This window comes from Hydra vulgaris, chromosome 03 (assembly GCF_038396675.1).
Source record: "Hydra vulgaris chromosome 03, alternate assembly HydraT2T_AEP".
NCBI lineage: Eukaryota > Metazoa > Cnidaria > Hydrozoa > Anthoathecata > Hydridae > Hydra > Hydra vulgaris.
In genome coordinates this window covers 45,932,934-45,960,670 of record NC_088922.1, presented here as the reverse complement: position 1 = coordinate 45,960,670, position 27,737 = coordinate 45,932,934, and the positions used below count along the sequence as shown (strand labels likewise).

Below are 27,737 nucleotides of genomic sequence, written 5' to 3'. Positions count from 1 at the left end.
TTTTTTTATAAATCTTTTCAAACTTTTAAATTAATTTTATAAACACTTTTAATAGCAAAAACTTTTAGAGCAAAAACAAACGTTACATAACAACTCAAATTAAATAGTGTAATAAGAAGTACTGGTTTCTATAAGCATTAAAATAACTATTACATAAAAATAAATTTAAAAGGAGTTTTAAAAGCTAAAATATTTGTTTGAAATTTATAAAAACCATGGGACAAAAAATAAAAATAAATACTAAACTATAAATTTAAATTAATAACAAATTGCAATGTTTTAATATAAATGATAAAAACCGGGCTACTTAATTCAAAAATAATGTTATGAATTGGTGTCTTTTAAAAATGAATTAAGTCATAATAATGACATATTTTATTAATGTAGCCCTGTGTTCAACTTCAATTTTTGTTTTGTATAGAAAATAAAAGTTCAAAAAATAAAGTTTATCTACAATACCGAATTTATTAATAATTTTATAACAACTAAAATGATTAGAAAATAAATGCACATAAAATACGGGTCAGACAGAATGACTGATAGATGTCGTTTTTTACCCAATAAGAGCAGGACAATGTCCAATGTCCGGCACTTATTTCGAGCCCTGTATATATATGCAGGCCTCAGCAGGAAGTAAGAGCTTTAGCTCTCTCTCTCAACCACTCCCCTAAAATGGTTTACAAGAGCAAAAGTATAATTTTTTCTCTCAATAGTATAATTATCATTGTAACTAAAATGAAAAATACAAAGTCATTTTTATTAAAAAAAAAAAAATTAATTGCATAATAAACTGCAATGCTTTTTAAAAGGTTGTTGCAATAAAAAATAATAATTAAGAGCTCTAATTGAAATGTTTTTGATTAGATTGAACTAACTGATAAATATAACATTATTACACTCTAAGTTATATTGATAAAATATAAAACTATTTAACTGATAAAATATAAAATTATTTCACTTTATTATTGCATAATAATTTTTATTTTATGTTTTTTTATGTTGTTGTTGATTCACCTCCTCAAGGCCGTGAAGGCCACTACAGACGAGGAGGCTACTTTATTGTGGTTATAACCCTCTCTCAACTCTATATCTCTGAAACACGAACCTTGACGAACAAGGCCGCTGCATGGAGAAACAAGTTGAGCACAGTACTACCAGGGACGTGGTGGGGATCGAACTCGGAACCTCTCGCTTATGAAGCGAGAGCTCTACCACTACACCACTACCGCACTTAATGAATTATATATTTTTTGTAAGCAGTAGAAATTTTTATCAAATAAGTAATGTTGTTAACAAGTAAATGGATAGCTAGCTAGATAAATAACTAAAAACCCAAAGACAACACTTGTCTAAAGAATTTTTTCATGGTGCAATAAATGACGCTTGTTACGTATATATTCTTGTAATATTAACGTTACAAACATATATATATATATATATATATATATATATATATATATATATATATATATATATATATATATATATATATATATATATATATATACATATATATATATATATACCGTAAAATAGCCCAAGTTAGGTCACCATTTAACTTAATCATTTAAGAAAAAATATAAAAAAAGCATGCTAAACTCAAATTTTGCAAACTTTTTTTTCTCAAATAAGATTTGCAATTAGTTTGTAAATATTAATCTATAAAAAAAATAATAATGTTTATATGCAACCTGCTGAAATAATTCTTTAGCAAAACAACAATTTGAAAAAATGCATACTATTAAAATCTGAAATAAGCAAATTATTAAAATGAATGATCAAATATAATCTTAGTAAAAATCAACAAATTAATTATATTTACAAAAAAAAATTTATTAATTTTTGAAAATTAACTACTTTTTTTATAAAAATAAGTGAAATTTTGAAATACTCTAACTTTGGTCATTCACAGATAAACAGCAAAGGAGACAATTAGCTGTAGTATTGTGAAATGTTAATAAGTGTTGTGAATATAAAATTTACGGTAACTTTACCTGTAAATTTACCAGTAAATTTTTGACATTTTTTAAATGGATACACATCGTGATATTTTATTTGAATTAAAAATTTGTACTTAATTTCAAAATTAACTGACGGTTCTTTGAGTTTTGAAAAATGTCAAACTTGTGATATTTTGTTTGGAGATAAAATTACAGCTTAACAACAATTATGGATGCGTTGCGAATTCTGTGGCGATTGGTTGTGTGGATCTTGTTGTTCTACTATGGTCAATGATACATGCAAGAATTGCCAATAAACATACAGAGCTCATTTAAAGCAAAGTAGTGTTTTTTTGTTAATTGAAAAAACCTTTTTAAATTAATTGAAAAATATATTTTTAATTTAATTGAAAAATATATTTTTAATTTTATTAACCAGTGACGTAGCAAATGTGATAATGGCCAAAGTAATAAAATAGTTGACTAATTAAAATAAAAATTAAAAATACTACTACTTATATTTAAAAAGACCTTATTTTATGTGCTCCTTTTTTTTTTTTTGTTTCTGAAAAGACTTTTTTTTTCCAGCCGGGGGCAACGCCCTTCCTAGTTACTGGTATTACCTGAATTTATATAATAGTTTTACAATAAAACAACATGTAAAAATTAGTTTTGATTACTTGTGACATTAAGTTTGTAATATGTTATTAGTATTTATATAGTGGCCGAACTTATGAGGTGGTATTGAAAGTTCAGTCAAAGTAGATGTTTTCAATTTAAACAAAATATTGAGTACGAGTTTTTATTTTTCATTTTTTTATTTTTACAATATCAATTATCAATATAATTTTCTGGATGTTTCAGGAAAAATTGAAATTTTTTTATTTATGCGTGATAAATAAATGTTCAAGGCTTAAGTGACCGAACTTTAGCGATTTTACGGTATATATTAAATTGATAAAACAAATATTCTAGTCAGTATTTTTGCGGTTTTATAAAAAAAAACAACTTACAAGCCATGGCCAAGTTGTCAAAATAAATTTTATATGTGTGGTCATATAACAGCGACCACATGTGTCTCCTGAGAAACTTGAATATAATAGTTCTGCATAACATCAATATATCTATATGTATGACACAATTTTTTTTTTAATTACCAAAAAACCACAATAATTTTCTAAAGGCCGTCCACTGTAAAGTTTTTATATTAAAAAAATGAAACCTATAACATATAGTAACAAAATAATACCTGCTGTTATCTGAAAACTTGATAACATTGTTGTTGTTAGAAAATAGCTGGGTACCACATACCATGTCCATTAAGCATTTCTCTTTTTCTTTTCCATCAATAATGATTTTACCTTTAAAAAACCAATGTCTAGAATGTTCACTGTTAGATTGTCCGAGATCAAAACATTCTACATTTGTTGGATTGCGACATACTTTTTCTTGAAATAGTTGCGTATAATAATTCAAATCCCACTCATCAAAAGCTAAGCCCAAGTCAACATTAGCAGTCTCTAAAGCAGCTTTTCCTTTACCTAAAATATCTATGTCATATACCTCATTTGGTTTTTCATTAACTGTAAAAGATTTAAGTTTGCTAATGTATGGCATTTCTGTCATTTTATCGTAAAGAAAGTTTTCAACAATGTTTTTTATTTTGTTAAACTCTAAAGTTGAAAGTGACTCTTTATTAGAACAATTCATTTCAAAAACATAACATCTTGACATTTCGATTCTATTGATGTTATTTAAGCCAATACTATGACATATTGAAACAGCATTTGTTGAAAAAGGAGTAGCAAAGTTTAACCGTGGACCTACTTCAATAAAAAAGCCATTTTGGATCAACAAGTTTGATGAATCTGAAACATTGTCTTCTTCAAAACTATTAGCCAAAAGCCATTTAAGCTGTATCAATTCATTGCATTCTATATCTCTGGTGTAACCAATATTAAAGCAAACTTCAGTTTTTATATTAAACTTAAAATATGGTAAACTCTGTTCTATTTTCTTAACTAATAATTGACTGAATGATTCATTTAACCCAGGTGACTTGAATAAATGTAAAACTTCCATGTAATATTATTTTACTAATATGAATATCAAATAAATTTATATATATATATATAAATATATATATATATATATATATATAAATATATATATATATATATATATATATATATATATATATATATCAGTGGTGTACACTTGCGGTTGCCCGATGGCAAATGCCACTTAAATTTTTCGAAGGGCTACTGGAAATAATGTTTTGATGCAATTGAATCGCCTGGCCGGGCAACTATTAAAACTGGTTCATTTTTTAACTTATTACTTAAATTTATGTTACTCATTATTCAAATTTATTTTTTTGCCGCAGTTTGCCTTTCTACATTTAGTAACATTTTTGCCACTAAAGGTAAATTTGTTCTTTTGTTTTCGAAAGACTATTACTTTTTTATCAACAAAATATTAATTTTTATCAATGAAACAGCTTTTGATAATTACTTTTTAATCTAACGTAACAATAAAGCAATATTTTTAAAATTTTATTGTTGAAGTTTATTTTCCTTCTTTTCTATTAACTTACGTCATTCTGTTTAAATTAGAACACCAGTTTTCGTTTTTTATAAAGAATAAATGAAAGTTTTAACTTTTAAACTCTGTTCTATTTTCTTAACTAATAATTGACTGAACGATTCATTTAACCCAGGTGACTTGAATAAATGTAAAACTTCCATGAAATATTATTTTACAAATATGAATATTAAACAAATTTATATATATATATATATATATATATATATATATATTTATATACATGTATATATATATATTTATATATATATATATATATATTTATATATATATATATATATATATATATATATATTTATGTATATATATATTTATATATATATATACATACATACATACATATATTTACTAGCGTTTATATATAACAAATTGTTACTAGTTTTTCCTACCTTTATAGCATATGACGTTTTCAGAAAAAGAAGGAAAAAACAAAGAATAATGAAAGAAACGATTGCTGCTCATGCCAAACCCTCAGTCAATATTGCATCACCCCCTTGCATCAGCAGACTATTAGATAGTCGATGTATGTACTGAAGCCCCCGGCAGCAGATTATTTTAGTGTGACGTATACATGTATATATATATATATATATATATATATATATATATATATATATATATATATATATATATATATACATATATATTGATTGTTCAAAGCACAATAGACACATGTCCACTTTTTTAGACAATGTTTCTTCTTGACAATTAATTCATAATATAATATGCAACTAAAACATTAACATAAACTATAATATAGAATAATTAAATTAAACAATTTAAAGCTAATTTAATAATTAAATTTTATAATATATACACTAAAATAAAATAGCTTTTATACAAAACATAACTTATGCATATATAAAAGTGATATAACTAGAATTATAATTAAGAAGTGAAAATTCCATTAGATTCCAAGCTCCTGTAAAAGATACAATAAATTAAATCAATATGCTTATGTGTTTATTATTAAGTTTTTACTTCAATTCATTAGGTTTATATGTTCTTGCTTTAGCCATATAGGTTGAAGCAATTAAACCTATTCATTAATAGGCTAATTAAAATTTTTTGGTTCCAAAAACCATTGAGTTCATAAATTTTATAAGGTTAACAACAATAAAACTACACAAGACAATCAGTAGGTAACAAAGTACAAATAAATTTTAATGCTTTTCTTTTAAGTAAAAATATTGACTTAATGGCATAGTTGATACATTGTAAAAAACATCTGTCAAAAAATGGCTTTTACCAAAATATACGTTAAACAAAAATAACAACACGAAATTGAGAAGTATGTTAAAAGACTACATAAGATCAAAGTCATCTCGAATATCATTATACTCCATAACATGTTTTCTAATTTTTGATGAATCTACCCATGTGATATAGTCCTCCATATTACGAGGTACTAAATAAGCAGGATCTTGAACAACTTCTGGACCAACTCGCACATGACCTTGTTCAATATACTTAACAGCGTCTTTTATATGTTCAGCCATTTTGATTCTATGCATAACAACAGGTAATCTTCTTCTGCAAAAAGAAGATGAAGTAACTTTTTCAATTAACGAAAAATCTTTGCAATCATTTACAAGACCTAAATTGTATAGCTTTAACAAGAGTTTTCTTGTACACTCAATACGATATGGGTCTTTAGGACTCAGCTCTTTAATCTTTGTTGCTAATTGATGAACAGAACCACATAGTTTGTTATACTTTGTGTAGTCTTCAGATTTCTGAATGTGGTATTTACGTAATATCTTGTTTTCTCGTAGAGTACTATCTTTCTTCCAGTCAATAAAATCAACCTTTTTTAATAATTTTTGCTCATGAAATTTAAGTTTCCGAACCATTTTTATTAATATAAACTAATAAAATGTTAATAATATAATACTAAATAGATTAATATAATATATAAATGGCATAACATATATTATATAAAATATAAATACTAATATAATCTTATATAAATCATATATTATTATAATAACATTATATAATGCATAATGTTTTTATATTATATAAATTATAAAAAAATATATAATAGTACATAAATTATAAAAACTTATATTGAAGATCTTTCAAATTTTTGAAATTAAAATCTCAAATAAAAAATAATTTATTATTTTGATTTTCTGAATTCTAGATAATTTAACTGATAGGTATAAGTTATAAAAAACAGAAAACAAAGGTAAAGTTATCCCAAACCCTTGCCCATATCAGGTTTGGCCAGGAAGGCGTGCGATTTCACGTCATAATACTATTTGAGTTTACTTAAGTTGACCACGACTGTTAATAAGTTTTAAAAATTTGTATGCGTTTTAAAAACGCGCTATAAAAATCTTAACTCAACTATAAAGAAACTTAAAAAAACTTATCGTTAAAGAAGCAAATAAATTTTCATAAAAAAAATAGCGAAAAACAAAATAAAAATAACTTTACTAAAACTAAAATAGCAAAAATAAAATTAAAACTTAACTAAAATAAATAATAAACTAAAACGATAAGATTATCTAAATTACATTTGGAATAAATAACTTTGAATCGTTTATCTTTACTAATGTTTTTATAATTTCATATTATGCGAAACCCTTTTTAAATAAAGTAACAACTTACAACTGACAATTGTTTAATAAACGCATACATTTAAAAGTTTAAAAAAAGATTCTTAACAATTCTTCTCACAAAAAGTAAAAAAAGTAAAAATAATTAAATCGTTTATTTAAAAAATTGTTATAATTTTTTTTTAATTTAAAAACATTTATAATGAAAAATAAATGCATAAATAAATATAAAAAAAGGTATATTATTCATTGTTTTCATAAAAAATCATCAGCAGTGATTTGTTACTTTATTTAAATGCGTTTCAATAATATAAAAACGCAAGTAAAGATCAAAGTTATTTAATTCAAACTTTCAAAAAAGTTGGTCTTTTTTTTTTCTTCTCAGTAAAAACTTTAATGATTCTAATATAAAGTTTATTTATTTATTATTTTTTTAATTCACCTCCCCAAGGCCGAGAAGGCCACTACAAACGAGGAGGCTACTTAATTGTGGTTATAACCCTCTCTCAACTCTATAACTCCGAAACACGAACCTTGACGAACAAGGCCGCTGGGCGAAGAAACAAGTTGAGCGCGGTACTACCAGGGACATGGTGGGGATTGAACTCCGAACCTCTTGCTAATGAAGTGAGCGTTCTACCACTACACCACTACTGCATTAAAGAGACCTTCGCTGTTTAAAGTCGTCGCTTATAAAAAAAAAAAATTTTAATTTTTACTTTTGTTTTACTTATAAAAAAATCTTATATAATTAAATAATATAAATAAAAAATTATACAATTATACAAAAATTATACAATTATACAATAAAAATTTCAAAGATACTTTAATTAAAATCATTAGCTACTTTATTTAAAAGCGTTTTGCTAATAAAAAAACATTAGTAAAGATAAATGTGTCGAAATTATTTGGGTAATTCCGCATCAAATCACCCAAAATTTAGAAAATTTTGAACCATGGGTCTTCAAATTTTTTAAAAACCTCTATGGCTGTTGCATCTTAAAAAGAAAAGTTAACATATAAAATTTTAGCTAAAAATGTTGAGAGGTTGACAAGATACTGCAATTTTAATACTGACCTGGTTTCCTAAAATGACCCGGTTTTCATAACACTCTGAATAAACATTTTTCTTAAAATAATAAGAAATAAAAATGGCAAAAACATGAAAATAAACATATATAATGTTTTTTTGATGCTGAATTCAATAAATGTACTTAAAACGCTAAAATATAAAAGGAACATGCTTAAAAATTAATAAAACAACTAGTTTCTATAAAACAACTTTGGGGCCCAATATCTCAAAACACCCCCATCAAAAAAAATTTTTTTTTGCTGTTAATATTTTCAGCTGTTTATAATCTTACTAGGCACAAAAAATCTAACTAGAAAAACGACTGAAACATACGGAACTTTAATTTCAAAGATGTATCAAATTTTCAATAAGCTATTTTAAAAAACTTTCAAATAGAATTCTGTAAAATATTATATTTAGTTAAAAGACTCCTTAAAAAAAAAAAAACAATTTTGTTATATTTAAGGAAGTCTTAATTATATGATAACTTAGTTATTTGAACTTAACAACTGAAAAAAATATCCTGTTTTGTTTTATATAAAAACTGAATTAGTGTGATATGGATGTGCATTTGTTTTTAAAATTTTGACAACTTTTGTAAAAGTTTATAATAACTAGTTTATAAAAAGTTCAGTTAAAAAACAGCATTCGTAAATTTTATTTAAATTTTAACAAATTAACAATTTGATATATATATAAATTGTATATATATATAAATATATCTATAAAGAAAATTAACAATATCTATCAGTGTAAAAAATTATACAACAGTGGGATTCTGAAAAGGTTTGAATTATTTCTATATTAAATTTTTTTTTTTACTAAAAATTAAGTAGGAAAATTCTTTTATTTAAGTAGGAGAATTCTTTTAATTAAGTAGGAGAATTCTCTTTTTTTTTAGGAAATACATTTATACAAAATAGTTTATTATAAGATGTGTTCTATTGGGTTAATGACATCAGATGCATGCAAAGGCCAACAAGATGTTATTGGAACTTTAAGCAACGAAGAAAAAATACCTATATCATTATGCTGTAACATTGAACTATCAAACTTAACAACATTATGTGAAAAACATGCTACAAATTATTTGAAAATGTATCTTATACGGCAGAAAGCATGCTGTGATCCATTCAAAAAACATACAAAGAAAATTACAAGTAAGTAAAAGTGGAATTTAAGTATTTTAATATATATATTTTTTTAATTTGTGTTTTCCAAAACATAAACAATGTTTTAAACAATTGTGCAGATAAGCTATATACAACTATACATACAATTATACTATATACAAAATACATAAAGCTATATGCAATTACATATACAATTCAATTACTTTTAGAAAATCTTAGAGTAGTTACGATAAATGAGTCACAAGACACGATGAGAAGAAGCTTAAATATTGCTCCTGGGAAGAAACTTTGCAAACCCTGTAAGCAAAAGATTGCCAAAAAAGCAGATCTTAAAGAAGAGAAGCAAAGTCAGGGTGAACAAGATGAAGATTTTCTAATATCATCATTCAAATCAAAAAGACAGGAGATCAATGAAGAACTTGAAAATTTTAATATATCTCCTCTAAAATCTCATTCAAAGCCATCAAAACATATACTCTCAGAAGGAAAGCGAAAAGATGCACGCATCAACGAAATGGTAAGTAACCTAGAAAAACTGAAAGTTAATTCAATGTTCCCTCAAAACTGTGTTATGAACCAAATGACATTAAAAAGAAGGCTGAAAACTTTGATGAAATTATGAGCTTGATAAAAGAAAAAATTCTATGTTCTGACAAAAGAACTATTGTTCAACTTCTAACATTGGCACCCCCAAGTTGGTCAATATTAGAAGTACAAAATAACTTTGCAGTTACAGAATATCAAGCAAAAAAGGCTAGACAACTTTTTAATAAAAATGGATTGTTGGCTATCTCACCTTTGTATAAAGGGAAAGTCTTACAAAAAGAAATAGAAGATTCTGTTAAACTTTTTTATGATTCAAGTGATTTATGTAGAACTATGCCTGGAAAAAAAGATTATTTTAGCATTCAAAAGAACGTCCATAAACAAAAAAAACTGCTTTTGCGTAATTTAAAGGAACTATATTTATTATACAAAGAAAACAATCCAGAAATACAAATAAGTTACTCAAAATTTGCTTCACTTAGACCAAAGTGGTGCATTTTGCCAGGTGCAAGTGGTACACATTCTGTTTGTATTTGTTCTTATCACCAAAATGCCATATTGCTAGTAGATGCTTTAAATATTGGACTAAAGTATAAGGACTTACTTTCAAAAACCGCTTGCTCAGTAGAAAACAAAGAATGCATGCTCGCACAGTGTGATGATTGTCCTGGTAAAGAACCCCTCACCAAATATTTTTATGAGATTTTTGGAGATGATTTTGAGATACACTACAAGCAATGGCAAACTACTGACCATGCAACACTATTAAGTTTAACAGCTGATGTTCCAACGTTTGATGAACTATTAGCATCTTGTTTTGAAAAGCTACAAGCTCATTCTTTTATTGCTCACTCTCAATCACAGTACCTTAACCAACTGAAACAATATATGGATCAATCAAACATTATCATTATTGGCGACTTTGCTGAAAATTATGCTTTTGTTGTCCAAGATGAAATACAGAGCTATCATTGGAACACCCAACAATGTTCTTTACATCTATTAGTCATATACTATAAAGATGATAAAGGTCAACTGAAACATATTTCTTACTGTTTTATATCAGATGACATTATACATGATGTAACTTATGTGTACAAAATATTCCAACTAATCATACCAATATTAAAAATAAAATTTTCTAATCTGTCCAAATTACATTTATTCATTGATGGTTGCGCAGGACAGTACAAAAATTGTAAAAGCTTTTACAATCTATGTCAACTAGAGAGCGAATTTTGCCTTAAAATTGAATGGAACTTTTTTGCCACGTCTCACGGAAAGTCACCATGCAATGGGATTGGTGGTACTGTAAAAAGATTAACAGAACAAGAAAGTTTAAAACGACCATACAGAAACCAAATTCTCACATCAGAAGCTATGTATGAATTTTGTATTGATAAAATCAAAGTTGCTAACTTCATTTACATAAAGGGATTGGACTTACAATTGCAACGTGAAGAGCAAAAAGAAAGGTACACTGGTGTAACAACTCTACCTGGTACTCGTAGCTTTCATCAATTTATACATCTTGGAGACAACAAGGTTGGGGCAAAGAGGTGTAGTACAGACACTAATTATACAATAGACCACAATCTTAAAAAGAAACAAGACATATCTCAACTTGATACTGTCACTTTAGGTTGTTATGTCGCTGTAGTCTGTGATGATAAGTGGTGGATCGGCATTGTAACTAAAACCAACTTAGAAGAAGTTGATGCTAAAGTTAAGTTTCTTCATCCAAATGGTCCATCAATCTGTTTTAACTGGCCTGAAAGAGATGACCACTGTTTTATTCCAAACACCAACATATTGAAAAAACTATCTGTTTCACAAGCTTGCTCTAGTTCTGGTAGAAACTATGTGTTTGAAAATGCTGAAATAGAGGAAGTACAAGTAAAATGGGAGCAATATTGTAAACTATTACAAACACAGTCAAAATAACTTTCATCTTTGATACCTTTACAAATCTTGTATATTTAAGTAACTTTTTATATTACGATTAACTTTATTTTATTTACAAATATTTTTTGGGAATTTCTTGAAAAAGTAATACATCTTTGAAATTAAAGTTCCGTATGTTTTAGTTGTTTTTCCAGTTAGATTTTTTGTGCCTAGTAAGATTATATAGAAACTAGTTGTTTTATTAATTTTTATGCATGTTCTTTTTATATTTGAGCATTTTAAGTACATTTATTGAATTCAGCATCAAAAAAACATTATATATGTTCATTTTCATGTTTTTGCCATTTTTATTTCTTATCATTTTAAGGAAAATGTTTTTTCAGAGTGTTATGAAAACCGGGTCATTTTGGGAAACCAGGTCAGTATTAAAATTGCAATATCTTGTCAACCGCTAAACCTTTTTAGCTGAAATTTTGCATGCAATACTTTTTTATAATTAGGAATGTGTCAAAATATAACACAAAAGGAAGACACATGGTTTAATGAACTAGGTGATTTGATGTGGAATTGCCCATTTATTTTCCAAGTAATTAAAAACAAATTATTTCAGCGCATTTGTTTAAAACCGTGGTTAATTCATCAAAACAAAATATTATTTGCATGGTCATATAAAGACTTGAAATCGTACGCCTTCCTGGCCAAGCCTGCTATATCCTTAATAGTAAAATAAAAACCTCATTTTTTTAGTTATATTTTGCTCTTCAGGTTACCTAAAAGTACAACACAATTTACGAAACATTTCAATAACTTTAAAATAGTTAATTCTTTTTTTATTATTCTTATTTTTTTCCACATGTCTTGTCATGACTTTTTATGATTGGCATTTTTGTTACAAAAAATCAAGCTCACAAACATATTTTGAAAATCTAAACTTTTTTAAAATTTAGACTTTAAAATATGTTTTTGAGCTTAAAACTGTGAGTTTAAAATTTCTTTATAATTGAGATTTTTGTTATAACAAATTAAGTTAACATAAAACATAAGTTTAAAGATTTTATAGTTCTAATTTAAAGTGAAAAAAAAAAAAATGCTTAAGGGCATTTCCATTTCTGTGCATGATTTTTCTTTGTTTTAGCAATTAATAGCTGGGACATAAAGCAATATGCATACTATTATGATTTTCTTAAAAAACATTTATAACAAAAGTACTTTTATCAAATTTTAGGCTACCTGAATAAATTAAATATATATATATATTTGATTATTTTTTTTGCATAATAATATTGCTACAGTTTAAAAATAAACAGCAATTTTTAAAACGCTATACTTTATACGCTATATATTAAATATGAGTAGTAGAAGTATAATATTTCACTTAAAATACTCACAAGCAATTTATTTTCTTAAAAATATATATACAAAATCAACAAATTCGCGACTTCCATGCATGACTTCCATGCATGATCATTCATGAACTGCATTTAAACGATTGCTGTGACTATAAAACATAATGCAATCCTGTAACTTTCTGGAAAGCTTTACTGTTTAAAACATTATTTTAAAATATATATATACATATATATATAACGCTGAAACTTATATTTTTCGAGGAATTAAAGTTTATTTATCTAGTAATTAAAACTTGAGTTTTTCTGTTCTGTGCGTGATTCCGCTTCAAACTTAATTAATTCTTTGTTAACATTACTAAGGTATACCATTTTTTGTTTACAAAAATTTATATAGGTTAGAATTAAATTAGAGCAAATTGAAGCCAGTTTTATTATTATAAAAATAATAGACAAAACATATTTCCATGTGTGATTTCTTGGAAATGCCCTTAAGAATAAAATCAATATTGAACTTAAACTAAAAAAATAGGAAAAAAAAACATAAAATAACAGGTATGTTATTTGAACATTTGTAAACAAGTAGATAACAACTTTTAAAAAAGACTTTACAAAAAAAAATTATTCAAAGAGAATGAAAAAAAAATCAAACATTTAGAAAAAAAATTAAAAACCCATTCCTTGCAGCAAAGTAATTATCTCTCTTCTAAAATATCCACAAGCAACAACTTTTCCTTGTTTTTCGTCTATGTTGATCACAGTAGATTTACCTAAACGCCATTTTAAACAATCTTTTAATGAATTAAGATTGCCTTCTACGTTTTCTATTGTAGTAAAAAATTTGTTTTTAACTCTAGTTACATTTGCAATAATTCGATTCTTTTTGTTTCTATTAACATTAAAATCTAAAGCTGGTGCAGGAACCATCCTATTTAACCATCCATTATGTGATTTTCCAATTTCATCTAGTCTATTGATATATACAGGAAAAGATTGATCCAAAAGAATAATAGATTTCAAAATAGAGTCTTGGCGTACAACTTGATAATCTCGCTTTGGTTCCCACTTTTCCCATTTGTAAAGAGCAAATTGAGTAGAAAATGTTCTTTGAAAAATTAATTTTGCTGCCAACTGTTTCAACAATACCATTATAAAATCTTTTCTAAAATATTTTTACCAACATTAAAAATTAATAGCAGATATCATTAAAAATTAATAGCAGATATCATTAAAAATTAATAGCAGATATCATTAAAAATTAATAGCAGATAATAAAAAAATAATTTTTCTAAATTTATTTAATTAATTTATACCATTTTACAATCAAGTTTTAAAACATAAAAAAGAATTCTACACCCTCCTAAATCTGGTTTAAGGAACAGAATTAAATCTAGTAAGTGCATTGATCTCAAATCTGCACCCACACTCAAAAAAATAAAGTTATGAAACTTTAATTATAATAAAATGTATAAAAATTATGCAAATAATTTTTAATAACTAGATGCAAAGAGTAAATATAATTAATAAAGTCAATTAAGTTGTGCTTAATTGTTATAAATGAACTTATATAAAATTATTTATGTAAGTTTATTATAATTATTTGAACAGTTTTAATAGAAAATTGAATTTTATAAAACTTTAAAAACCAACCAATTTTACACTATGACACTGTAAATGAACTACAAATTGAAACTTCAAATTCTTATAAAATGATTTAGAGTTTAAGTAACCAATTAAAATTTAGAATTATTATAATTTGATATCTAATTTTAAAACTGATGTATACTGAACTTTTCTTTTAACTATAAACAATTGAAAAACAATTGAAATTTATTGACTTGAAAATTTCCTGAAGATCACTGCAAGTATGCCAATCTAGAGTTTCTTGGTGTACAAGAATTCTTTTTTTAATAGTGCTAAACAAGATTTTTTTCGAAAAAAAATGCTTATTAGAATTTAGAATTCTACGTTTGAATTATCTTAAAATGTTTTCACATGCTTATTTTTTAAAATCATTTTACCAAATCTAAACTTATTTTTAAATTAAAATCTAAAGATTTTGAAAAACTAAAAGTTTTTTAACATACAAATATTAAAACATCTTCAATATTTTTAGATTTATAGATTTTTTTCGAAAAAAAATGCTTATTAGAATTTAGAATTCTACGTTTGAATTATCTTAAAATGTTTTCACATGCTTATTTTTTAAAATCATTTTACCAAATCTAAACTTATTTTTAAATTAAAATCTAAAGATTTTGAAAAACTAAAAGTTTTTTAACATACAAATATTAAAACATCTTCAATATTTTTAGATTTATAAATTTTTTCGAAAAAATAGATTTTTTTCGAAAAAAAATGCTTATTAGAATTTAGAATTCTACGTTTGAATTATCTTAAAATGTTTTCACATGCTTATTTTTTAAAATCATTTTACCAAATCTAAACTTATTTTTAAATTAAAATCTAAAAATTTTGAAAAACTGAAAGTTTTTTAACATACAAATATTAAAACATCTTCAATATTTAAATATTTAAACATCTTCATATTTAACACCAGTATGAATATAAAAAGTTTATAGTTAGCACTATTCCTAAAAGTTACTTTTTTAAAAAGACTAGATCTAGAACCTTTAAACAGTAGATCAAAAACACCTAGATCTGCCTATACTATTTTTGAGTACACAACTTTGATTTAAAAAAACTTCAAAAAAACTTCAAAAAAACCCTGCCTGAGTACAAAATTGAAAAAGAATCTAAACTAAATTTAATTATAATTCACAAAACTTTAAACAAAAACAAAATAATAACATTATTAATAAATTACATTTTTTACATTATGAAAATGTTTTGTTTTGAAAAATAAAAATTACATTTAGAACTCTAACTCCTTCAACAGTCTGATCAATTTATCTTTGTGATTTCCTTTTATATGAATTTGACTGGTGAGCTCGTTGATTTGGTAATGATAATTGTCACCTAAATGCAATCTGATTATCCTTTCAAGTTCTTTTAAATCTCCTCGAATTTTTCTTACCGTAGTAATAAGTTTTCTACCGCCTGATTTAGCAGAAACATAAACTGGAAGATTATTGGTACGAGTTCGATCAATATCAAAAGGAAATTCTGGATTTCCTCTGGGAACCCAGCCACTTGGGGATTTTGCAATTTGATTCAATCTCTCTTGTTTTACTTCATATGAAAAACTTTTCTGATTAGAAGTTGACACAGATGTAGAGTCAATTGCAGTTGCAAGATGTCTTTTAAATACTATTGCATTCCATTGAAGACAACTTCGAATTCCTGATTTAATCATCTTAAAGAAAGAATTTTTTTTATTCTAATAATTACTACATAAATCAAAATATATTTAAAAAATTTTGAATAAAACTTTTTTACCAAAATTGATTTAGATATTGTTTAGGTAGTTCATGTTTGAAAATTTTTATCAACAGTAATGTTTCTACAATTTTTGTTTTAAAATATAAGTTAATAAAAACCAGAAATATTGAAACAAAACTAAATCAAGCTCAATTGAAGCTAACTATTTAAAAATCAAAACTAAAAATATAAAAAATAATTCTAATATAATTATAGGTATAATAAGTAAAAAATAATTACAAACTCGGTGTAAATTCAAAACAAATACTTTATGTATCTTTATAATAAAATTAAAGTAATTTATTTTTATAACAACATATTTAGTATTTATTCTATTTCTTTGTTTTTTTTTTTTGTTCTTTTGTTTGTTTTTTTGTTTTGTTTTGTTTTTTTGTTTAGCAAATCCATTCACTTATCACATAAAAACTACATGATTTTCAACCAGACTTAAATAGTTCTGCTTTGTAAAGTATTTTTTACATAGGCTCTAATTGCTAATCGCAGATATACAAATGGTTCTTATTAGTAAAAAAAAAACTTTAGTAAAATGTTTTTGAAAAAATAGCCATGAAAATGTATGGCTTAATTATTTGATAAATTAAACATAACATAGAGAAAGCACTTAGTGTTCTTTTGCTAATGGTATACATAATCATTATGTATACCATTAGCAAAAGAACACTTAGTTGGCTAATACATCACATTATGATAATGTGATGTATTAGCTAACACAATTCAGTTCCATATTAATATTGAATTAAAATCTCCACTATATTTAGTTTAATGTTATTTTTAGTAAATATTAAAGACTTTTTTGATTGAATTTCAATTGATTTATATAAAATTTAAGTATTTAATAAATATTTACTAAATATATTTAGCAAAATTTTAAATTTTAGCTAAATAATTGAGCATATGTACTTTATAAATATATTACAAAAACTGTACTTTAAGTAATCGAGAAGCAATTGTTTCACGATTGTTAATAGATTGAAAAATAAAACTCGTCAAGACAGGTAGGGTACTAGGTTAGTTTGAAGCTGATATCCTAAGTAGTTAGAACCTAGCTATTTAGGATATCAGTCTAGATCTAGGTTAGGCCAGCTAGGTTATCTAGACAAAAAAAAAAGCAACTCAATAAGTATTTGCCTTGCGGAAAATAATTCTGTATTGACAATCAACAAAACCAACATCATATTTTTACAAGGAAAAAATCGAAAACTTAATACGTAGAAAGTTTTTTATTTCAGTGATCGCGTGAAATAGACGACCACGCTTCCACAAATAGGGTATCGTTTTGCTTTCGTCACGCATATTTTAAATAAATTAAAAGTAAGGATTACGGGATCGAAATGCGGACAAACAACACAAAAATGTAAATAACACTGCAACAAGTGCCTTAGTTTTTCTCAATAAAAATGATATTCCTGGTGCAAAACTATTCGAAGATCCTTTAAATTGTAGCATAAACGAATTAAAACGTCGGTTGGAATGCCGTGGGCAAAAAAAAGGTGGAAATAAAGAAGAACTTATTATAAGAGTACGAGGAATGATGAGCATTGAAATACCAATAGACCCTAAAGTTGATGGAGGAAAATGGTATAATATTAAGACATTAAAAACGAAAAACGTAAATCATTTGTTAATTGTGTTTTCCAATTTATCTGAAGACAGTTGGATGAAGTTTCCTTCAAGAAACTTGTTTTCAAATTTCAATTATGGACATGTTTTTCATTTCATTGTTGAGTCTATCGGAAACTCTTTTGTAGACAATCAAAATTTACAAGTAGAGCACGGTCAAACAGATTGCACTGATTCCGTTACTACTAAGTTGTTATGGTTAAAAAAGTAAAATCTAAATGTTCTAAAGCATCTTTATTTACTTGGCTGCAAAATAAGTTTTGGTTTCCTAAAAGTATAATGACGCTTGACATGAAATATGGTATTGATGAAAAATCCAAAGCTTTAGATATTCATTTATTACCTCTTCAACTGTGGTCAAAAGTGGACTTTGGATTAATCAAAACTATGCTCATTTAGGTGCTACTCCTGATGGTTTAATTTATGACGATGGTAAATTATGTGGAATTATAGAAATTAATTCCTTAAAAACCGATCAGTAGCTGGTTTAATAAAATGTTCTGAAAATGCAGAGATAAAAGAATTATTAAAAAAAAAGCGTTTTTTTTATTGATAAGTATAAACTAGTTTTAAAAAGAACGCATTCATATTTTTTTCAAGTTCAGCAACAGCTTCTTGTAACACAAGCTCAGTATTGTGATTTTGTCCTACATTATTACCGACCCTCATGTTGAAAGAATTTATTGTGACAAAGAACTGCAAAAGGGAAACAACTACAACTAACAACTTCGACTTCGTTTTTTTGGTTAATTATTTTAATTTCTGAGTATTTCATTATGAAAGTACCTCGAAGGCTGATGTCTTTTGTTCTTGAATAAATGTGGAAAAATAAGACTAGCTTTTATTATTATTATTGTATTATTAACTGTTAAACTTGTAATTGTGTGAAACTTTTGGGCTTTTGGGCCTCTGAAACACAGATGTTCATAATTTACCAACACTCTTTTAGCAAAACATTTCAAGTAAATTAGTAATTATTGTACTTATCATTAAGGTATTTCTTAAGCAATTTAGTTTACTTAAATATAATATTATTTTATCCAGTAATAGACTTAATAGTGATGTGGAAAATATCACTTTTAACACTTTTTTTGTGTATGATTTACCTCCCCCCAGGCCAAGAAACTTCAGTCGAGGAGTCGTTTTTTGGTTATTTTTTAAATTTTTTTATGATTGTGGCCCGAACCTTAACGGATAAGATCGATGCTTAGAGAAACAAGTTGACACGGTACTTCCAGGTTCGTAGGCAGATTTGAACTCTGAACCTCTGGTTACATATCCATAGACCCACCAACCTCCCCTAGCCTGACGTAATTATGACCCCCTACCACTATCGAGTTGTCTCCGTCAAAGCATCTTAAAAACTTCAATTTATATATAAATATCTGAAAAGTAGTATAAGCTCATATTAGTAGCCTCTATTATATATTAAGCATTTACGTTTCATTAGTATTACATAAGAAATAGCAGTGACAGTCGATATAGATATACGAGGAAAGGGGGCGAAGAAGTAAGCACTCCTGGAGCACAAATCCGATCAAGGGCTGAATATGTAACCTTCATACCTACCCCAAAAGCAAAAGTGATATTATGTTATATCTATTACAACTGCTTTGAATTTATAATGATGTGAATTGGGGAACGGTTTTTCACATCGCTACCTTGGTCATTTTTTTGTTTCTAGGGTCAAATCAGCACAACTTTTGACACAGTATCTTCATAACACAAATATGTTATGTTGTTTCAAAATTAAAATCAACTCTAGATCTGCCCCTAAGGTGTGTGGCGTCGTTACTTATCCATTGAGAACCTCATTTTAAATAACTAACAATGCCATCCACCTCTGCGGCAAATCTAGAGTTTTTTCTATATTTAATTTTGAAAGCAAATTTAGTGGCGGATTTAGTATAGGTGTGGGGAGGGGAGGCGAGCTACCCCCTAGAACGGTCAAACGACGCCCTCAAAAACATTCAAAAGTATCTTATATGTATGTAATATGTATGATAAAAGTCACGTAAAGTCGCTTATAAAATGTTTTAGTCATAAATGCGATCTATAAGTAAATAATTTCTGAGGTTTAAAATACCACACCCAAGCCCGGTTGCCCCTATTCATTGACTTGCCCCCCCCCCCCGTCGACACTAAACCTCAATCCGCCACTGTGTGAAACAACAAACGTTTGTTTGTTCATATTTGTGTCATTTTTATCCATTAAGAACCTCATTTTAAATAAGCCCATTTAATTATCAATTTAATTATAAACTTGAAAAAAAATAATAATACGCTTGGGAATCGCTGAATAGCATCTTAATTTTTTCAATTTATAGTGTCGTTCATTATTTTGCCAAATTATTCATTCTAAAATTCCTTGGTATCCAACTTTTTTAATTTATTGTCTCTCACATCTATCACGCATATTATATTTTTATCTATAATAATAATAAGCTATGTACAGGGTGTCTGCCAATATTTTAAGATGGATTTCCCTGACCTTTCCCTGATTCTCGAACTGTTTTCCCTGGCTTAATTTAAAGCTACGCAAGCTCTACCTCAGAGAAAACCAACTAAAATTCGCTTAGAAAAATGCTTTCAAATGGAAATATAAATATTGTTACAACCTACATTCTAAGTATCAATAGAAGGCCATGAAAAAAAATCTGCTTAATATATTTTTACATTATGTACATGATATACAACTGACATAGGTCATGCAAGTTTGACAAGTAGTCATTTCCCCTGTTTTCCCCCTGATTTTCTGGGAGAAAACTGAATTCCCAGACTATTCCCTGTTTTCCCTGATCTGGCCGACACCATGTATGTATTACTTCTACTTTTTGGTTTATTTAAAAACTTAGTAATTAAATTAAAATTAACTTAAAAATCATTTAACAAATCAAGGAAAATATCCATCAGCTAAACAACGACGACAAAAATCTCCAACTCATTAAAAAACAACTCAAACTTAATTATATTACTTTCTTTTTAAATACCAAAGAAAGTACCAACCAAAGAAAACTATTATAAGATAAAACAAAGGAACAACAATTACTTAAACAAATACACACAAAAAGCAAGTTAAAATTATTAAGATTTCTTTCATAAACTTGTCTTTCTGGAAAAATTTGAAGCTCCTTAAAATTATGAAAAATGAACATTATCCATGTTGTGAAAATAGAACGAATAAAAAATTCACTAACACCAATGAGCAAGAGTAAATATATTGAACCCTCTTCTTAGTCTCAACAGTGTGACAAAGAGTTGCTCTTTTACAGATAACTTCAAAGACTTTGTTTCAAGTCTCACACTCCTAGAGCTGTTCCAATATGAAAGTTTATACTTCGCTGGTCCAAGAAAGTCGTACAAAGTAGAAAATTCAGTAATACGAATAAAATATTTGCAGCTATTTCTGAAAATAAAATATTTTCCATCGACATTTGCAACTAAACAATGCGACGAGCTAGGTAAAGTCTGATTTAAAAGAGCAGTGTGATTTTCTTGATTTAGATTTAAATACATTTTCCATTAGTTTTTCCATTATTGTATCTTTTTCCAAACTCATAATACTTTCTTATTTTCTGTTGAAAAACAAAGATAAGTTGTGCAAAACTATATTTGCAAGAATGATACAACTATCTAAGCTTTTTGATACATATTATATATACGAACTGCTTCTACGACTACTGAGCAGTCATTCTTATTTAATGAAAACTTCCAAAAGATAATTTATTGTTGACTTCATTAAAGACAAGTACAAAAACAACCGTAAGGAAAAGCAACTTTGTATGATAAAATTCGACAACTACTGGGAGTTTTCTAAAAAAGGTTATTAACTTTGATTTCTTAGTTTACTAGTTTATGGTTTATTTATGTATTACTAATATTTATATATTACTGTTATTTTGTATTACTAATTTTACTGTTATTATGTATTACTAATATTTATGTATATAATAATAATTATGTATTGCTAACAAACTAATTTAGTTTGTTACTTCTTGCTGAAATATTTTTTATTTTAATTGGTATCTAAATTTAGTTTACAAATTTAATAGCAAAATATTTTCTAGCGAAGTAAATCAATAGAAAATTTTTACACTTGTTTTTAGACTTATTTTTCGTTATTTTAGACTTATTTTAGTTTCAGACTTAATTTTGTTTAAACGCAACTTTTATTTATTATAATTAAAAGTTATCCAATCAAAATTTAAATTGCATAAATTTTAACATAAAGTTGCGTAACTTTAAATGGTAAGAGTACGCTGTAAAGTTTTTGAGTTTTTTAAAATATTTTCAAAATGTTAAATATAGAAGTTGAAAGTCAACTACTAAAATAATAGCAAAAAATGACATTTTTTTTTAACTTTTCTAAAAAAGATAATTAAGAATAACTGGTTTAACAAAAAATGTAGAATTTTAGACCCGTTCTCCTTCCCCCTAACATGAGAGCGACGTTTTTTTGTAGAAAAATTTTTAAGAAAACTTAAGAAAAGAATTTTGGGGATTTGCACTTATTGAGTGTTAGTTACGACATCAACCTAATCGACGAGGATTACTTACTTCGAGCACTTAGGCATTGTCCAAATCAACGTGGGGGTTGATAACGGGGTACGAAACCTAGTATTCAATCAACCAGCCATTTTGATCTACCTTTACTTCAAAATCTTTTCAAAGAAAGGCTCTCAACATTTCAATGAAAACAAAAAAATGTAAACAAAATATAATGCTTATTTCATATTTTTTTGGTGTGAATGTTTAAAATAATGAACTTCTCTCATAAAAAGAGCATTTATTAAAAATTTAAAGGACTCGATCAGTAGGATAGGCTTTTATTTTTATTTGGGTCTAGTAATTTTTGGGTCCCGATTCCAAATGTAAGATATTTTTAAAAGAAACTATGCAGTTAGGCGGTTTATCGACAAAACCAATCTAGCTACAATCCTGGTATTTTGTTCCAATTTTGATAGAACTGTTTTATCCCTCTCTAAAACCAAATATCTTTTTTGAACGTATTTTGATTTTTGAACGTTTAGAACGTCTTTTAAATGTTCAAAAGATGCATATTTAAGGTCCCGTTCCCACTGGGAATCAGGTGTCATTAAAATATTTCTCATTACATGTGCATAAAATAAACTTTATTTCAATTTGTTAAAAGAATAATCAGTAGATTAAAAGAAACTACTTTTACCCAGTATATATTTTAACAGCTATATATAAAATATATAGTTATAAAATAAAACTTTAAATTTTTCAACATTTTGATTGTTATTGTTTTTATTGAAATTATTAGCATCGTCTGTCTTTTTAATAAAAAATTACAAAATTTACCATGCAATAATTTTTAAAATTTACCGGTAAATTTACCAAAAAGCTTTACCTTCGCAATACTAATTTCTGCTATGCTTGAAAGTATATAGTATATTTTTATAGTTTCATCTTCAAATTCACCTATTAGTAACAACTCCGCTTTTAAGCCATGATTTATGAGACATTTGAATAAAGTTGTCATTGAGGCATCTTGAAAAATGAAAAAAAACTTTAAGCTACATTTGTACAATTTTAATTATAGTAGATGCTTAGAAACATTGTAAAAACTATTTGAAGTAGAAAAGGACGCTTTCTCTTACACATTGGCAGGGCCGCCGAGAGAGGGGGCAAGGGGACTTACATGCCCGGGCGCCAAGATAATAGGGGCCCCGAAAAACGATAATTTTTTTTAGCGTCTATACAATGATAAACTCTTAACTAAGGATTGTTGCCAGACGACAACGAAGTAGGGAAAAAGCGCCTATGATGGCATACTTAACTTTGAAGCTTCATTATTCAGTATACTGAAGACCAATAATTATACTTTGATATGGATCATTCCTTGTTACATATGGAACAATAAAAACACTCGGAGTTTTCATCCGTTTTGCTTTTTTTTATAAGTTAATCCTATTTTTAAAAAAAAAGCACAAGTATGCTATCATAGCAACCGCTGCTCCTATGATAGCATAGGGGAGGATGGGGCTGGTTAGGATCAAGGGTAACTTGACAATTTTATTTAATTTGTTTATTTAGGTACCCCAAAAAGACCTAACGGTCTTGTCACAGATCACCGCGGAAGTGCATTTAACTAGGAAGTTCACGCCTCCTTCCTTACCGTGACACGAAAATATGTCCAGAGTTCGTTTCGAACCTGGATCTCCTGCTTATAAAGCAAGCGCTATAACCACTGCGCCACGGCTGCATTTAACCTTGAGCCTTTTATCAGAAATGCCAGAAATTACGCGAAATTACCCTAATTTACCATTTTATGATATACGGCAGCATTGTAATGTGCATAAGAGATATTGCATTTTATGTATTTTTTGGACCAAAATAAGGCTTTTGAAGTATCACCTTTTTAAGTTACTTACAAATTAGTTGTTCTTATGAAGAAAAAAAAGGTTTTCCTTACTCGTCAATATTGCAACACACCCGACTCATCAGTATGCCATTATAGGAAGAAGTCATCATTTTCATTAAAACAAGCTGTGTCTACCTTGTTCAAAATATAAGATTAAAATAAGTATTCCACTAAATGCACAAAACTTGGATATAAAATATGTTTACACAGAGCAGATCACTTTTATTCTTTGTCTTGTTCACTTCAACGTTATTAAAAAAAACTGGGAGATAAAAGAGCGCTTTCTTTATATTGAAAACACGGAGAAAAAAAGGGAGCGTATATTGCTAAATTGATTTGTGATGTGATAATAAAAGTAAGTCTTAATTTGCAGAAATGCCTTTTCAACAAGGTTTTGACAACTGCTCAATTATGGCTGGAATTTACATGGGGGCACAATCGTTAGTTTAACAAAATATTCCATAAGCTCTATATATTCTTTATGGTGCCCATAGCTTAGTTTAGCTGGAGTACATGCATTTAAATTTTGCGCTGAGATAAAACATTTTATGGTAACAAGTCTCTATGTGTTCTTCAGCTGCAGTCCTACGAGGTAAAAGGTTCTTCCAGAATTGCCATTAATCGCTCTTTGCAAGATTTCCGATACCAGGTATTCAGCTTGGATCGCCGCTATTAAACAAGTTCCAAAATGATCACATGAAATTATTACTGCCCTAAATCGTACTATAGAAGATTTTGATTTTATTTCTGACTAGTTAAATCAAGCTAAGTCAAAATAAAAATTTTTAAATAGTTCAAAACTGTTGTGCTTCAAACCTTTTGGCATAAAACTCTACAAGTATCAGATGAAGTAAGTCGCTTGTTACAGCCAACTTCATTAATAATCGATGACGAAATAGTTGTCATTCAACAGCGATCTTTTACCGCACCCGCTCATCATAGAATAATATTATGGATAAAGCAAAAGGCGTTGCAGGTCCTCTTGACTTTGAAAAAACGAAAGAAGAGAACAAAACGGTATCACAATAAACCTGCAAATGCAGCTTTTTGCTATGAGAGCCAAACTTCAATTTAAGGTAAACAACTTCAACGTTGCGCTTGATCTTTTTACTCATCAAATTCAATCGGTATTTGACACTATAAAGACTGTTTCTTCGAGATTCTCATTTATCTAATTGAAACATAAAATCAATAACCAAATTCCAAAGATATAAAAGCTCGAAAATTGGCACAACCAGGCCCTATAAAAGGGGGGTGCAGCCGGTGCGCCGCACCAGGGCCCATTAGAGATTAGGGGCCAATGAATAATATATATAAATTTTTTTTAATATCAATTAAGTTTTTTTGTTGTATTTCATTTATGTAATGGGTTTTGACAGTTTGAACTTTCATTAGTTCAAACCGTTTTTTGACGTAAATCTTTTTTTACTTCTGAATATTGTGGTTTTATAAATGCGATGTAGCGGTAAGTTACTATTACAAAGAAAGACCGCAATTACACCGCAAATTATAAAACTTGTCATTGGTTAATCTTCGCTTATGCTATGCTAAATCGCTAAAGAAACGTTGTCGTATTAAATTTAAAAAAAAGTTTATACAATATGGGAATGTAAAATGAATGAAATAAATACAAATTTTTACTTTTTTTTTTTAGCTTATATATTTCTTAAACAATTTTAAATAATGTTATTATCAATGATTTATCGATTTAATACGCAATACTGAATTATTTCATTTTGAATCTTTGTGAGTTTTTTTTTTTTTATTTCAACAAAATCTTACTTTGTTGATTTCCATGTTTTTTATCCTGTGATGGTTTGATGCAAATTAAAAAAAGAAAATTTTTTTAATTTGTTATAGAAAAAAATTTTCAAATTTTTTTAAAATTTATCAATTTGATATTTCTAAGATTCTGCGCACAAGAAATATCTAAATGCATAAATTGAGAGCACAAAAAAGAAAAGAAAATAAGAAACGGATATATAATGAAAGAAAAGGAATACAGACACTTATTTAATTAGGTGTATAAAAACAACGAATTGAATTAAAAACAAATCCTGAATATGAATTAGAAACAAATCCTGATGTAAATTTGGAAAAAGAGAAAAATGAAAATGGCATCTATTAACAAAATAGCCATCGCAAAAATAAAATAGCAACCAGTAAAAAAAAAAAAAGCTTAGAGCCTTTTACAGATATGACTTAGATACTGATTCAGAACCCGGACCTGGCGCTACAGAAAATTCTAAATTAAGTAATGATTCACTTCACTAATCAAGACTTTAATAGTGTAACTTTTTTCACATTTCTGGAAAGTTTTAAGTCATTTCCATTTTGTGTTCATTTTTAATAGCTTATAGAGTGTGAAATGGTTCGACAGTCACTCTTACGGAATCGCCCATATATATATATATATATATATATATATATATATATATATATATATATATATATATATATATATATATATATATATATATATATATATATATATATATATATATATATATATATATATATATATATATATATATATATATATATATATATATATATATATATATATATATATATATATATAAATATATATGTATATATATATATATATATATACATATATATATATATATATATATATATATATATATATATATATATATATATATATATATATGTATATATATATATATGTATATATATATATATATATATATATATATATATATATATATATATATATATATATATATATATATATATGTATATATAAATATATATAATTATAAATTACGAACTCTTTCTGATGATCCAGCAATGGGGAAACTTAAAGTTGAAGAAAAAAGTTAGATAAGTGTCTTTTACTAATTTATTATTGCTCTGTTCTTTAAGAACATTGAGCACTCTGTTTGTAAAATTAAATTCACTCGACTTATCGAAGAATTGCAAGTCGATATTATGTCAATAATAAAAAAATTGTTACAGTTATGGAATTTAAAAGAACACAGAGAAGCATTAAAACTTTGATGGAGGAGAGTATTTCTCAATGTTTTTACAAAGTTCTAACTTTTCTTAGAAATTGTAACTGTTGAGATTTTTGATTAGACCTTTGAGATCTTTTTTCACAAAAGAAGTTTATATTTTTAAGTTATTAAAAAGTTAGCAAACTTATATATATATATATATATATATATATATATATATATATATATATATATAT

General features: G+C 26.6%; 2 protein-coding genes and 1 non-coding gene across 3 annotated transcripts in view; all 3 read right to left on the bottom strand.

Moving 5' to 3' along the window:
• Positions 1 to 4,055, bottom strand: part of LOC101236008 (phosphoribosylformylglycinamidine synthase) — a 50,584-nt gene extending 46,529 nt beyond the window's left edge. Inside the window, exon 1 of the mRNA XM_065793416.1 lies at positions 3,190 to 4,055. Within this exon, the coding sequence (XP_065649488.1) occupies positions 3,190 to 4,022 (833 nt within the window). The 5' untranslated portion in view covers positions 4,023 to 4,055. The remainder of the gene's footprint in view (positions 1 to 3,189) is intronic.
• A 1,646-nt stretch (positions 4,056 to 5,701) lies between these two features.
• Positions 5,702 to 6,458, bottom strand: LOC100201681 (U3 small nucleolar ribonucleoprotein protein IMP3). Its single transcript, XM_065793415.1, has one exon. It carries the CDS (start codon positions 6,395 to 6,397, stop codon positions 5,849 to 5,851), a length of 549 nt encoding a protein of 182 aa, XP_065649487.1. The 5' UTR covers positions 6,398 to 6,458; the 3' UTR covers positions 5,702 to 5,848.
• Positions 6,459 to 13,654: 7,196 nt separating this feature from the next.
• On the bottom strand, positions 13,655 to 17,651 carry LOC101238694 (uncharacterized). The gene is made up of 2 exons (XR_010637602.1): positions 15,984 to 17,651; positions 13,655 to 14,272 (listed from the first exon to the last, which is right to left on the bottom strand). It is a non-coding gene; the product is annotated as an uncharacterized LOC101238694 (transcript).
• Between the last annotated feature and the right edge of the window lie 10,086 nt (positions 17,652 to 27,737).

Coding starts and splice junctions, on each gene's coding strand:
- LOC100201681 (XM_065793415.1), bottom strand. CDS start 6,397: ATGGTTCGGAAACTTAAATTTCATGAGCAAAAATTATTAAAAAAGGTT.